Source organism: Myotis lucifugus, unplaced genomic scaffold (genome assembly GCF_000147115.1).
Source record: "Myotis lucifugus unplaced genomic scaffold, Myoluc2.0 scaffold_45, whole genome shotgun sequence".
Lineage (NCBI taxonomy): Eukaryota > Metazoa > Chordata > Mammalia > Chiroptera > Vespertilionidae > Myotis > Myotis lucifugus.
Window position 1 is genome coordinate 7,568,261 of NW_005871093.1, and position 15,367 is coordinate 7,583,627.

At 43.4% G+C, this 15,367-nt stretch overlaps 1 protein-coding gene across 1 annotated transcript; it reads left to right on the forward strand.

Annotated features, from left to right (window-relative positions):
• Nucleotides 1-5,763: 5,763 nt before the first annotated feature.
• On the forward strand, nucleotides 5,764-12,065 carry IFT22 (intraflagellar transport 22). The gene is made up of 5 exons (XM_006088269.3): nucleotides 5,764-5,891; nucleotides 9,603-9,679; nucleotides 9,804-9,893; nucleotides 10,191-10,393; nucleotides 11,574-12,065. The coding sequence occupies exons 1-5, from the start codon at nucleotides 5,853-5,855 to the stop codon at nucleotides 11,720-11,722; spliced, it is 558 nt and encodes a 185-aa protein (XP_006088331.1). The 5' UTR covers nucleotides 5,764-5,852; the 3' UTR covers nucleotides 11,723-12,065.
• The last annotated feature ends 3,302 nt before the right edge of the window (nucleotides 12,066-15,367 follow it).

The following is a 15,367-nucleotide window of genomic DNA, read 5'->3' on the forward strand; positions in this document are numbered from 1 at the left end:
GGGGCACAGCCTCAGGTTCCCCGTCAAGTCCCGCCAGGTGGGGGGGCTCGGCCTTAGGTCCCCCAGAGTAGCCTCAGATCCCCCGGCCCGGCGCCAGGGTGGGGGGTGTGGCCTCAGGTCCCCCGGCCCCGGCACAAGGGCACGAGGGCGCAAGGGTGTGAAGACCATTTGCATATTAGCTCTTTATTATATAGGATAATGTTGATTTTTTTTTAAAGGACAGACTCAACCAGCAAAGTGTTTGTTCTTCCCCCTTTTCCTTCCCTTAATTGCAGGCATAATGTCTGGAGGCACAGCAGCTACCTTTTGACTAAGAGGTAACAAGTATGAGAACAAATATTAAAGCTAATAATAGCAGAGAATAAAAGGTGGAAAGAGCCATTTTCCACTCCCTGCTGCCTGAGGCTATTTTTGAACTGCTTTACCATCCCTAGACTATTAAGCTCCAAACCTTGTTGCCACTGTTACAGGGTTTTGTTAGTTTAGTCAAATTAATTCCCAACCTTGCCCACTCACCGAAAGGTCTCAGGTTCGATTCAGGTCAAGAGTGTACCTGGGTCACAGGTTCAAACCCTGGTCCCAGTCAAGGCACCTGCGGGGAGCCGGCCTAAGCCGTCAGTCGCACATCCTTAGCGCTGCCGCTGCTGCACTCGCCAGCTGTCAGCCCAGCTTGTGGCTGAGCAGTGCTCCCCCTGTGGGAGCACACTGACCACCAGGGGGTAGCTCCTGTGTTGAGGTTCTGCCCCTGGTGGTCAGTGCGCATCGTAGCGACTGACCAACCGGTCGTTCAGCCGTTTGGTCGATTTGCATATTACCCTTTAATTATATAGTATGTCCTGTCCACTGTAGTAATCAAAACTCTGTGTTTTATTCAAAGTTAAAGCCACCACCACCCTCTACCCCACCCCTACCTTCAGCCCCAGGCAATCTTCGGGCTGGTAGGACTGAAGGAGAAAGGCACATGGGCACATGGCCATCTTCTTTCCTCTTTGCTAGTCTTGTCTACTCCTGCTCCCCCAAGTCTCATTCCAGGCTACTTCAGGCTATTCCACAGTTGAGATTGGGGTGAGGTAGGAGAGAGAGTAGGTTTTATTTAACAGCTGCAGATATAATCCAGCACTAGTGTCCTCTGGCCATAGGAGATGCCCCATGCTGATTTGTATATCATTGGGGAAGTTTTAAGGGTTCCTGGAACCTTCACGACACAGGCTCTGACTACTGCTTCCTTATAATGCACTGCCCCCGATAAAGGCTTGCAATGACCTCCCTAAGCTTTGGTATCCAGTAATCCACCTTCTCTAGGAAGTTCACCTCCTCCAGGGGGCTCTCACAGGCAAAATCCAAAATGGCTCAAAGTCCACCCGCTCCCACCTCAGGTCTCTCGGAAAATCTTTTGTATCCTTAGTGACTCCCAGTGCACCCTCTTTCTTTCCCTACCCTCTTGCTTTAGACCAGATCTCCTTATGGCTTCTCAAGCCTATCCTCATGCTGCCCAAATTCCAGGGGCCGAAGGTTCTCTGAAGCCCCATCTCTCACTTGACCCAAGGTGAGCAAACGGCATACTCTCCAAAGATATTCTCCCTCTCCCTCTTCAAATTCATGACTCTTTGATAAGTTCCAGGTGATGTGCTAAGTCCTATAGAAATGGACTAGAATCTGGAAGGCACTTACCATGTTTTGTGAGCCTTTAAAGCCTCAGCCAAAATCAGAAGAGTCACGTTTTGGCAACTGTTACAGATCTGTTTGTATATAGAGCTATGTAGAATGGGGATCTATAAGAGGTATGAAGAAAAATATTACACAGACAATAGAGTGGTGAAGTCCTGGGGTGGGGGAGGGGAGTGGGCAGGGGCAGGCTGGAAAGGGCCAATGGGAGAAAAAAGGGGACATATGTAATACTTTCAACAATAAATATTTTTTAAAAAAGAAAAATATTGAAGGATGCATCCAAGATTGTTAGCATGAATTTCCTGTTGGGGGTTTACTCATTATCTGTCTCTTCACTGGAACAAAAACTTCAAGTTAAAAAAAGGGAAGGGGAGAGGTCATGGATGAAGTAAAGAAGCCAAAGGAAAAAGGAAAACGGAAAAAGATTGCACCAAAAGAAAGCAAATACATGATCATATTTAGCCATTATTATAAAACGACATCTATGTGTGAACATGTTTAAAGATATTAAGTGAAAACTTTTTTAAAGTGATTAATAATGTCCATCTTACCACATTCAATGGTTGATTCTCAGTTGTCACTTTACTTGACCTCACTGGATATCTTAGAGGGATCACTCCCTCTCTTGTGACACTGTCCTCAGACTTGCATGATGCCATTGCTCCTACTTTTCCTCTCACTTCTCTGGATTTTTTTTTTTTTTTTTTTTTTTTTTTTTGTCTTCTGGGCTGGATTATCATCTAAATAGCAGTGTCCCTTAAGCAAAAGCAGTCAGGGCACTCTCTGTCTACACTTATCTTCTCTGCTTACACTTACTCCCTACTTGCTTCTACCTAGTCCATGGCCTTAACGGCACTCCATATGCTGATTGATATCTCTTCCAGATTTATATCTGTAGTCTTGACCTCTCCCATAAGATACAGAATCTCATGCTCCATTTGTCCCTCAACAACTAATAAGCACTTCAAAACTGACATAATAAACACAGAACTCTTAATCTCCTGCCCCCTAACACTGCTCCTCCCCTAGGCTTCCCAAGTCTGGTAATGGGAAGCAACAGTATACTCTCATTCACACAACCATGTAAGTCAATGTCCTGGAAGTCATTCTTAACTTCTCTTTCCTTTACACCTAACATCTAATCCATCAGCAACTCCTGCTGGCTCTACCTTCAAACTGTGTCCCCAGTCCAGCCTCCACTGTTGCCACCATCATCCCTTTCTTAAGCAACATGAATACCCTCCTAATTGGTACCTATATGTCCACTGTTGCCCCCTTTGCTCCACACAGCAGCCTGTGATCACTTTTTTAAAATAATAAAATTGTTTTATTCCTAATTTTTAGTTCCCATACAGTTTACAAATACACTTTTACTCTGATAACATGGCTTTGTAACTAGCAAAGCAGTTGAACTAACACCCATAAGTACAGGTGGGGAGACAAGAACATCCACTAATGTTTCCCTACATAAATTATTCTTTTAATGTCGCTTTTTTAAAACAACTGCAAATAGATTACATAATGTATGTGGGCAAAAAGGCAATTAAGTGAATCTCTTGAAACATTAATTGTATAACAAACAGTGTATATTATCAACATTTACATGATTCACACCAAAATGACAACATCCTAAAAAGTATTCCTTTTAAAGGATAGTTTTATCAATAAAATATTTCATATCTTTTAATATTCTGGTACTATAGGAAATACTCATATACTGCAGGAAAATTAAATGTAGGTCTAGTCATTAGATTAATAAAGGATCCTTTTCCATTAGCTTTTATTAATAAAAGAATCACAATTAGTTCATAAATAAAACAGGAAAATTATTATGTGATTTGAGGTTTAGGTTGAAAGCATGTAAAAGTTAGTTTGATATACAGCAAATTTATACACCACACTAAAACCGTTTAATATTTTTGGCTTGTGTGAACTGTCTCTAGTGAAAAAAAGAGCAAACGTTTTAATGATGGAAGATACTTAAAACATAAATCAGATCATGTCAATTCCCTGCTCAGAAACCCTCCATAATGATTTTCGGGCTAGCCAGTTTCCTAGCCAATGTCAACTTTCCCCTTACCACCTCTGCCCTCATTGTTAAGAAAATCAATGTGCTTCCCTACCCCACCCTCCCACCTCCCAGATTCCCTTGCACTTAGGGAAGCCATGTGATCTAGTTCTATCCAATGAGACATAAGGTGAAATCAGTGGATGGGGATTCTAAGCTACTGTTTTCCTGAGAAAAGGGGAGACTCTAGTGCCACACATCCTTTGACATTTGTTCTCCTTTGTTCTTGCCTAAAAAACAAACAAGCAAACCAACAAAGGTAGAGCATCCATGCCAGAGGTGTCAGGACAGGAAGGAAGACGGGATCTTGTTCCTTGAGCAGCTGCATCAGTTCTTGTATGCCCATCCTTTGATTCCTTGTTAATTGAGAAAAAAGTGAATCCATCACTTGGTTAAAGCACTGTGTTGAAGTTTGTTACACACAGCCAAATACAATCCTGGTACAGGCTTCCCGTCACCTTAGAGTAAATTCCCAAAGTCTTACATGATCTCTCCAACAGCATCCCCTACCGCACTCTCCCTTATTCTTCCTGCACCCACCTCATGGGCCCTCTGGGCTGACTTTGGAACATGCCAAGTTCATTTCCACCTCAGTATTTTTGCCTTCCCTGTTCTGCTTGAAAAGCTATTCCTTCAGATCTCTCACATCATTTGTTTGAGGCCTCTCTTCATTCAGCTTCCTGCTTTAATGTCACCTCTGCACCAAGATCTTGCCTTAGCCCTACCTGGTTTGGCTCAGTGGATAGAGTGTCAGCCTGTCGACTGAAGGGTCCCAGGTTCGATTCTGGTCAAGGGCATGTACCTTGGTTGCCCAGTGGGGGGTGTGCAGGAGGCAGCTGATCGATGTTTCTGGCTCTCTATTCCTCTCCCTTCCTCTCTGTAAAAAAATCAATAAAATATATATTTTTTAAAAGTTAAATGTATTTTTTTTAAAAATCTTGCCTTAACCATTCCATCTAAAATTGGCTTTCACACTCTAACTCTTTAGTGGTTTATTTTTATTCATAACACTTACCACTACCTAAAATTGTCTCTACCTCAGAGAATGTTATTAATTTACTTGTTTACTTAATATCCATCTACTCTACTGGAATGGTAGGTTCAAGAGGCACAGAAACACTCCTAGTACCTGGAAGAGTGCCTGCTATAAAGTAGGCATTCAAGTTATTGATTGAACCAATCAATCCGTTCATGGCATCTTGATACTGAAGCAGACTCTTCCTTACAGTTCACTCAGCAGTTCTTTGTAATACAGAGACTGTATAACTAGCCTACCAAAAGTAAAGATTGGGTTTATTTTAGCTGTTTTTGTTTGTTTGTTTTTATCACGTCAGCACTTTTTTTGGACTAGCATATCTCCTATCGGCACTCTGGGCACACAGACGCTTACTTTCATGGCCTCACCCGAAGTTCTGGACTGGGTCTGTCATTGAAGACGGACCTAATGACTAGATTTAGGAGCCATGCGTCCAGACACCGGCGCTGACAATGACCACGCCAGGACGTTATCCTCATGGTTTCTTCCGGATCCCCCAAATGAGGCTGAGTGATGAGCCCCTTTACAGAAACCAGAAACTCGTTTCCTTGACCTCTTCCAGACCGTTCCGGGGATTTCTTAAATCCGTCCTCCGTGCAGCCACTTTCACGCCCGAGTGATACCGGCGTCAGAGGGCCGGTTCCTACCCAGCTCCGCCTTGTCTGAGCGGTCGGAGTTACAGCGAGAAATACAAGATCGAGGATCCGCAAATACAGAGACAGAGACCAGACTACGAAGACAGAGGCCAGACTCGTGAGCTCCACGGTTCTCCCCGCTCAAAAGAGAGTCCGACTCCGGGATTTTGTTTCCCTCCTCCCTCTCCCTGTGCCTCGTGCGCCGACTTTCCGCCTGAAGCCCACGCCCCGCTGCCCCGGACACCGCGTCCAACCGGGAGCTTTCTAGCGCCCAGACCGGGCGCCCGGAACCCGCCCACTCCCGTCGGCCCCCGCGGGCCGCTCCCGTCTCCATGGAAACGAAGATAGCCAATCAGCGCGGCGACTTCCGCTCCGTTCTGACATCAGTGCGGTCTCAGACAGCGCTGGAGTGGGCTCCGGTGGGCCTTGCTGTCGGCGGGCCGGGATGCTGAAGGCCAAGATCCTTTTCGTGGGGCCCTGCGAGGTGAGGCCGGGGCCGGGGGCAGCTTCGGGGGCGGCGAGCGGAGGCGGGGGTGCGCCGGGAGCGCCCCCCCAAGAAGTGGGACCGGGTCCCACCGCGCCCACCCTGGTGTGCGTCGCTGGCCTCACCAGGAACTCTGTCTCCAGACACTGACCCTGTTTCATTGAGGCCTGAAGGCCCAAGCTAGTGAGTGGCGTTATGGAACCAGAACCTAGATCTCACTTTGCATTCGAGGTTGTCCCTAATGAATATGACTGTGGGACGAGGAAACTAGGAGGAGGAACGATTGGACTATTACCTGGTCTTGGAACAATTAGCTATTAATATACGTATGGTGGTGATGGTGGAGATTAAATCTATGTGTGTACTTCACACCATACACAAAAATAAAATTAAGATGGACTAAAGCTAAACGTGTAAAAAAACACTGTGGAAGTAGTAAATGAATGGGAATTTGCATTTTATTGATGCTGTTGGCTCAGGAAGGACACTTGGAAAACACTGTAGTAGATGAATAGATACGTTTTAAATCTTCAGATAAGGGAATGTCTTCTTATGTACAACACAAAAATGAAGAAGCCTTAAAAGAAATGACAGAGAAGTTAAAGGTTAGGGAAAGTATTTGCAAAATAAATCCAAAGAAAGGATTGATAGATAGTTCACAAGGAAAGTTTAAATATCAGTAAAGAAAAGAGAACTCAATAGAAAACTGAGCAAAAGCTCTGCACACAAGAAATACAACTGACTAATAAGTCTGAGAAGATGCCCAACTTCACAGTCACAAGAACACAATGTAAAAAGATGACATTCATGTACCCATCAGATTGGATGAGAAAAGTTTAGAAGATTGATAACACCCAGGATTCAGATGCTTGCAGGGAAATGAGTACTCTAGGATTCTGTTGATGGAGCTATAAATTGATAACAGCTTTTTTGGTGATAAAATTATTAAAATTTAAAATGTGCCTTTTAGAGCTGCATTTACATTTCTCAGAATCTACAATAGCTGAATACTTGTCCATATTCCCCATGAGTCATGTTCAATACTGAAAAGCTGGAAACATCCTAGGTGCCCTCAGTAAGAGAATGTCTAAATAAACGAAGGTACATTCTTACTCTGGAAGTCTGCAGCAGTTAAACAAAACAAGGCAAGTCTGTGTGTACTGACATGGAGAACTCTCCAGGACATAAATTATTAAATGAAAGAGACAAGTAATAACAATATGCAGAGAATTATGAAAAGCAAAACAAGCACAGATATATTTTTAATGGAAATTCTCAAATATATACAAGGGAGAAAGAACTATGAACTCCTAGTACCCATCACCCAGCTTCCACAAAGGAATATATGTCTGCATATACATTTCTCTTTCCCTCGCTACTCTTCAAACTTACTAACTTCCTATTCCTTTAACATGCTGTACCTGCCCTGGTGCCTCTGAACTGGCTATTTTCCCTGCTAGGAAGTCTCAGTTGACTCATTGTCATTCAAACCTCAATTTAAACTTCATGTAGGCTTTCCGCGACCACCCAATTCAAAGTCTCTATCATATCACCCTGCTTTATTTTTATCCTAGTACTTATCACTACCTCAACTTTTTTGAGAGAGAGAGAGAGAGAGAGAGAGAGAGAGAGAAACATCGATATGAGAGAGAAACATCAATTGATTGCCTCCCGAATGCACCCTGACCAGGGATCAAACCACAATCTCGGTTTGTGCCCTAACCAGGAATCAAACCTACCACCTTCTGGTGTTCAGAACGACGCTTCAACCAACTGAGCCACACTGGCCAGGGCTCATCTTTTTCTAATTTATCAACAGCTCCTGAGACAAGGTAGACACTTAAAAACACCTTATGGACCTAACAGGCAATTTCTTCATTTTCCCATAAGAACCCACCCCCGTAAGAAATTGGTTTAGCCAACTATAAACTTTATATATAAACTTTAAGGGCATAGATGAAATATACAAATATACTTTTATGATGTTTAATGTATCAATGTAGCTATATACACATTTAAAGGTACATTAAGCTATATGTTAATTTAGAAGTACTGTTTTATTCCATTCTTGCATTTCATGGCAGTTTTCTTCAAGCTCCTTACCTGCATCTTTGACACCCAAGTCGTCTTTATGACTAGAGCCACTTTTTGGATCACCTAACAAAGCACACCACCTAAGCAGTTTAGGACATAGCACTTTTTGAATCTGTATGAACCTGTTCCTGGAAATGTATTCCAGCTCGAAGAACTGTTCCTATAACATCAGGCCATTAGCTTTATTCATTCATCCTGTAGATCAGTGGTTCCCAACGTGGGGCACACGCCCCACGGGGGCGGGGGGCATTTGATTTTTAAGGGGGGCGATTTGAGAATGAGTTATTAACAGTGAATTTTTTGCATTTCTTATGGTTCTAGGGGCCTCATATACAGTATGTAAATATATATTGTGACATATTTATGCATTTCAGTTCTCTATTATATGTTTTGAAACTTTGCTATTTTTTCATATCCCTTCATATTATTATTTTTTAACAGTTTCTTAGTGATTTCTTCCTCAGTACTTCAACTGTCCTTTCTTTCTTTTATTTTTCTCTTTCATGGATGCCATGTTCTTTGGAAGCTTGTTTAGACCAAGTTAATGGCCTTTTAGGCTTCCTCCACGTGAACAGGTGTTCACTTTTTGAATAATAAGAGTTATATGTCACAGGGGGGGCATCAGGATTTTAGAGATGCTTAGGTGGGGCATGGCCAAAAAAGGATGGGAACCACTGCTGTAGATAAATATTCATGATATCCAATTACTGTGTTATTGTTAACTGATAATTTGTGAAGCCATATCCTCAGGGAAAATTACTAAAGCAATGTTAAGCCCCTCCCCTCCTTTTCATTTATTTTTTTTCCTTGATTTTATTCAATGACGTCTACAAGCCTCCCAAACTGACATTGATTGAGACCATTCTAGTCAAGCAGTTGGTGTTCAAAATAAAGTAATTGAAGTGCAGAGCATAATTTGAGGAATTTTTATAAGGACTGAAATGTAAGAGATTCCCCTTCTTCTAAGGAATAGTTTGGGTGGAGAAAAAATTATTTTATATTCGGGAATATACAGTGTTTGTTAAATGAATGATGTAAATGTATAGAAAAGATCTGAAAAACATCATCGTTATGAAGGTATGGGATGGGAGGAGTGACGAGGAGGGCTGTTAGTACTTTTTTTTTTCTTTTTAGATAAGAATGTATTATCTAGAACTAGAAACAGTCCTCCATGCGAGTGTGGCCCAGCTCTGACGTGGAACTTCTCAGTGACCTTGAGGAACTCCCTTCCCCTTTCTTGGCCTTTGTGGCTCCATAATGAGCTCTGACTGTGGTTTTTCTTGAAGATGTGGGGAGGAGCAAGTGAGGAAAAGTTCACATTAATGATTTTGTTTCTGTTCTTAGAAAAGCTCACTGAGAACCAGCTGGGGAAATGCATGTGGGTAAAGTCACCCAGTGGCAGAGACAGTACTGGAATCCCCTGCTCCCTGGGTCCCAGAGCACTGTGCCCACCACGCATAGCAAGTTAGCGAGAGCCCTCTGCCCTGGCGATCCCAGAGTGGCTGTGGCCTACACTCCATTTCACCTGGTTCCAAGCCAGCTATTGGAGGGCTCATTTATAGTTGACTTTTCGATCTTCAGAAAAGATTTTTTTTTTTATTATCTTCATTTTCACAGAGTGGAAAAACTGTTTTGGCCAACTTCCTGACAGAATCTTCTGACATCACTGAATACAACCCAACTCAAGGAGTGAGGTGAGCCCTGAAGAATCTGTGTCCCAGACCCTGTCCATCACCCACCCTCTACTTGGGGTGCTGGTGGCATTCCAAAAGTATAATATTTCCAAAGTAGAGATGCTGCTGCTGTTTCTGCTTATAGGATCCTGGAGTTTGAGAACCCACACGTTACCAGCAACAACAAAGGCACCGCGTGCGAATTTGAGCTATGGGATTGTGGCGGCGATCCAAAGTACGTCTCCTTTAAGAGGGTTTGCTTCATGAAATGATTCAAAAATCATCTGCCAGCCAGGCCCCTTGGCCTAGCACACTTCCTAGCCTGTATTAGGGGCTTGGGAAAATTGTTTGGTGACATGCATTGCTCTTAAAACTTTAGTGATTAGGTTTTAATACAATGAGAAGTCATCTATCAATTATCAGTAGTAAGGAAGTCATCCATCAATTACCTATAGTAAGATATTATTTTTTAAATCCATTCTTAGAAACCAGAACTACCTAACATTCACTGTAATCCTTTGCTCCCTTGCAGGTTCGAGTCTTGCTGGCCAGCCCTGATGAAGGACTCTCACGGAGTGGTGATCATCTTCAATGCTGACATCCCAAGCCACCTGAAGGAAATCGAGATGTGGTATTCCTGTTTTGTTCAGCAGCAGTTCTTACAGGATACTCAGTGTCTGTTAATTGCACACCACAAACCAGGTTCTGGAAGTGATAAAGGAAACCTGTCTTTATGTAAGAAGACTGCGATTCTCCTTTCTGCTTTTGTCTTCAGTGTTCTGGGCATTTGTATATTGCTCTGTGTCTTTGAAAGCAGCAGCTGTGTGCTGTTAGTGAGCACCTAGAGTGTCCTAGGCCGGCAGTTGCCAACCGGTGGTCCTTGGACCACTGGTGGTCCGCGAGGTCCAAAGGTTGGCGACCGCTGTCCTAGGCATTTGTTTTTCTCACCATGTAAATCAGAATTACCAGATTGGCCGAAACCGGTTTGGCTCAGTGGATAGAGCGTCGGCCTGCAGACTGAAAGGTCCCGGGTTCGATTCCGGTCAAGGGCATGTACCTGGGTTGCGGGCACATCCCCCGTAGGAGATGTGCAGGAGGCAGCTGATCGATGGTTCTCTCTCATCGATGTTTCTAACTCTCTATCTCTCTCCCTTCCTCTCTGTAAAAAATCAATAAAATATATCGCTGTCCTAGGCATTTGTTTTTCTCACCATGTAAATCAGAATTACCAGATTGGAAGATCTGCCATACCAACCAGGCCAGGATATAGACACTTTAAAAGCAGGTAGAGCCCGGCTGGCATAGCTCAGTGGTTGAGCATCAGCCTATGAACCAGGAGGTCACGGTTCAATTCCCAGTCAGGGCACATGCCCGGGTTGTGGACTCGATCCCCAGTGTGGGGCGTGCAGGAGGCAGCCAATCAATGATTCTCTCTCATCATTGATGTTTTCCAGTCTCTCTCTCTCCCTCTCCCTTCCTCTCTGAAATCAATAAAAATATTTTTTTAAATAAATAAAAGCAGGTAGATAACAAGAGGGGAAACACCTGGCTTTAGCCACTCACCTGTCACTTTTTCCTGACTGGCCTTTTCTCAAGAAAAACTCCAATTTGCATGTGACTCCTACCATTACAGAAGTGACAGTGTGATCATAGAAGATGACTGACAGTATTCAGCAATGTCTTCCTTTCTGGTATCAGAACAAAGAGGCCTGGCAGTGGCTTGTAGAGTTGTCGTCCTGTTGTCAGGTGGCAGAGTGGTGAAGCCTTCTTGTGTTAAGTTAGGTCAAGCAAGATACTTCATTTTTGGACTTTAGAAAGTTAAACAAGTTGGCTTCTGTAAGACTCAGATCATTTGGAATAAGAAATGGCCCTCAGCAAAAGTTCATGCCTAATTACCTTATTTTTCCTTTTCAAGCACCACCCTTGAACAAGCTGAAGCTGGTGCACTCGAATCTTGAGGATGACCCTGAAGAGATCCGGATGGAATTCATAAAGTATTTGAAAAGCATCATCAACTCAGTGTCAGAGAGCAGAGACCGGGAGGAGATGTCAATTATCACCTAACTAGCCTTCATTGGGACTCTTCCACATCCCGAGTGAGGTCAGCTTCTTTCCCCTGCAGATGTGAAATCTTACCTGGCCACTGACACTTTCTTCTCCCTGTGGCTCTATCAGAAATGTTCCTCACCTGCCCGAAGGTACCAGTCACCCAAGGAGTTGAATCATTCCATCTATTCTCTGTCTTAACCTAACCCTGTATTTCCCCAGGAGCAATGCTTTGGTATTTACTATTCCAGTGTTCGTGGTGACTTTATAGAATGTAATAAGAATCCACTGTATCTCCATCTCTTGCGATTTAAAGGTTTTCAGGTTAGTTCAGTCTCTAATAAATATTTAATTTATTCAAGATTACAATCCACTTCCTCTACGTTCTCCCTAACGTGGTATTAGAGTGTCTGCACAGTGTCTGTGCCCTTGTTGGGGTGGGGCAGCTGTACTAAGGGCAGGTCCTTGGGTTCCCTCCCTGACCTCTGTGAAGATGTCAGTGGCCACCCTACTGGCCATCTCTCACCAAGTGCAAGACTTGGTAAGGCTTGTAGCATGGGCTCTCCCCATGGAACCAGTAGTCCCCAGGCTGAGTTGGCCTCATTCCCGCTGGGGCTGGCCGTGCACATTTCTGAGAGCCATCTGTGTCCTCCATCCATCCCAGCTCTCTTTGTATATGTATGGCAGGATCACTTTATCTCTTCCGGATCAATACCTGTCCAATTCATTCTCCATGCTCAGCTTACTGTAAATACAAGCTCAGAAAGAAAAATAAATTATTTTTATCTGATCTTTAATGATTATCCCAGAGCTCAATAGAAAAATTAACCCAACAGCTTTCATTGCTGTTAATGGCCAGAGTACAACCCTTACAAATCTTTGAATTGAGAAAAATGTGGTTTTTTTATTGGTTTTTTTTAGAATGTTTTTATTGATTTTTAGAGAGGAAGGGAGAGAGAAAAACATCAATATGAGAAAGAAACATCATCCAGCTAGCATGGCTCAGTGGTTGAGCATCAGCCTATGAACCAGGAGTTCATGGTTCCATTCCCGGTCAGGGCACATGCCCAGGTTGCAGGCTCGATCCCCAGTGTGGAGTGTGCAGGAGACAGCTGATCAATGATTCTCTCTCATCATTGGTGTTTCTATCTGTCTCTCCTCCCTCTCTCTTCCTCTCTGAAATCAATAAAAAAAATTTTTAAAAAAGAGAGAAACATCAATTGATTGCCTCCAGCACATACCCAACAGGAAATGGAACCCATGACCTGGGCATGTGCCCTGACCGGGAATTGAACCAGTGGCCTTTTGGTGCACGGGATGATGCTCAACCAACTGAGCCATACTGCCTAAGGCTGTTTTCGACTTTTTTGTTGTTAATCCTCACCCTATTATTTATTTATTTATTTATTTATTCATTTATTTATTTATTTATTTATTTTAGAGAGAGTGGAAGAGCGGGTAAGAGAGAGAGAAACATCAATGTGAGAAAGACACATCGATTGGTTGCCTCCTGCATGTTCCCGATGCCCGACCGACCAGGGCAGGGATCCAGCCTGCAACCAAAGCATGTGCTCTTGACCAGAATGGAAACCTCGACCCTTCAGTTTGAGGGTGGACGCTCCAACCACTGAACAAACTGGCGAGGGCTGTTTTCTATTTTAATAGGCCACACATGCACAAGTTACAAGACTACATTCAATGAAGAAGTCTCCCTGTCTTCCCTCCCCCTCCGTTCCCCTTCTCCAAAAGCCCCCACCCTTACCTTCCATATTCTGTCAGAGGCAGTCTGTGTGCTTACAAAAAACTGTGTTTTATTAATGGACACAGTGGCAAATTATAATTTTTCTATAACTTGCTTTTTTCACTTTTATCATGGGGATTTGCATAATTCACATAACCATTTATATTGGCATTTTATATTAGATAGTTTAAATAACCACTTATGTTGACATATATTTTTATTGATGGACATTTTTAATGGTATTGAAAAACATTATTTGGGATATACATATGTTTAAACGTGGAATTTTAGGGAGGTGGTTTCAACCATCAGTCCTTTCAAGGGAAGGATAAAATAAGATTGCTGGCCTTGGCATCCTAGTTTTGATTTATGATTTCACAGAACTATTTTTTTATGATATATTTTTTATGGATTTCAGAGAGGAAAGGAGAGGGAGAGAGAGAGAGAGAGAGAGAGAGAGAGAGAGAGAGAAACCAATAATGAGAATCATTGATCGGCTGCCTCCTGCATGCCCTCTACTGGGGATTGAGCTCACAAGCCCGTCACGAGTCCTGAATGGGAGTTGAACCATGACCTCCTGGTTCATAGGGAGACGCTCAACAACTGAGCCACGCTGGCCGGTTTACATAGAAATATTTTCTAACTGAATAATGATTTTTGCCATGCGGGTGTTAGCATATGGTTGAGATAAGATTTCTTTCTCTGTATTACAGATGTGACAATGCATATGAAGACCACAGATGTATAAAATAGCCTAGGTATGTAGGAAATTCAGTTTAACATGACTCAAGTGAATGAGTGGAGCAGTGAGATTATGTGTGGGGGTTAGTGAGTGAGAGTGTGGGTGAGGGAAATGGAGATGAGTGGGTGTGAGTGTGCAGGGGAGGGGAGTGTCAGGAGAATTCAGGGAGGCGATGTTGGAGGGCCTCTCAGGAGTCAGGGTTTCATCGTACAGGAATTAAGATGCCATTGAGCCCTGGTCAGTGTGGCTCAGTTGGTTGGACGTCGTCCTGTGCACCAGGAGGTTGCTGGGTATATTCCAGGTCAAGGGCACATGCCTGGTTGCAGGCTCAATCCATGGTAGGGGGTGTGCAGGAGGCAGCTGATCAATGTTGTGCTCTCATATCGGTTTCTCTCTCTCCCTCTCCCTTCCTCTCTAAAAATCAATAAACTATTCTTTCTTTAAAAAAGGATGCCATTGAAAGATTTTCACTACAGATCCATGTGGTCAGATCTTTGTTTTAGAAAAACCCCTCTGATGGCAGCATGAGGGCTGGACTGAAAGGAGGACACGTATAGAGGTGGCTGCTGTCACTCCTTGGTTTGTGGCAGCATCATTACAATCTTCAAGGCCAGACTCTTCTAATCTCTGCTCCCTCTTCACATTGCTTTCTCTGTGTATCTGACTCAAATCTCCCTCTTTCACTCCCTTATAAGGACATTTGTAATTGCAGTTAGGGTCCACTCAGATAACCCAGGATAATCTCTCCATCTAAAGATCCTAATCACATCTGTAAAGATGCTTTTTCCAAGAAAAGTAACATTTACAGGTTCCAGGGATTAGGACCAGATATCTTTTGGGGCCATGATTCAGCCTACAACAGATGCCATTCACTGAGGCATTGGTGGAGAAGGAGCGGCAGGTTAGGGGAAGAACATGACAACTAGTCCAAGATGATCCAGTGAATTGGGGACAGGACTGGACCCCTGTTCTTTCCACCATCTGGGCAGAGTCCACAAGTGGATATGGCTGAGTGTCACCCTCTGAGACTAAACCTAGTAAAGCAACACAACCACAGCAACAACAGCAAGGCAAATAACCATTTTCGAAGGTGAAAGTGGTTTGCCACGTATATTGCCAATAGGATGAGCATCATATTTCTTGGAACCAATCAAATGACCAAGTAGTATTCTGGAATTCT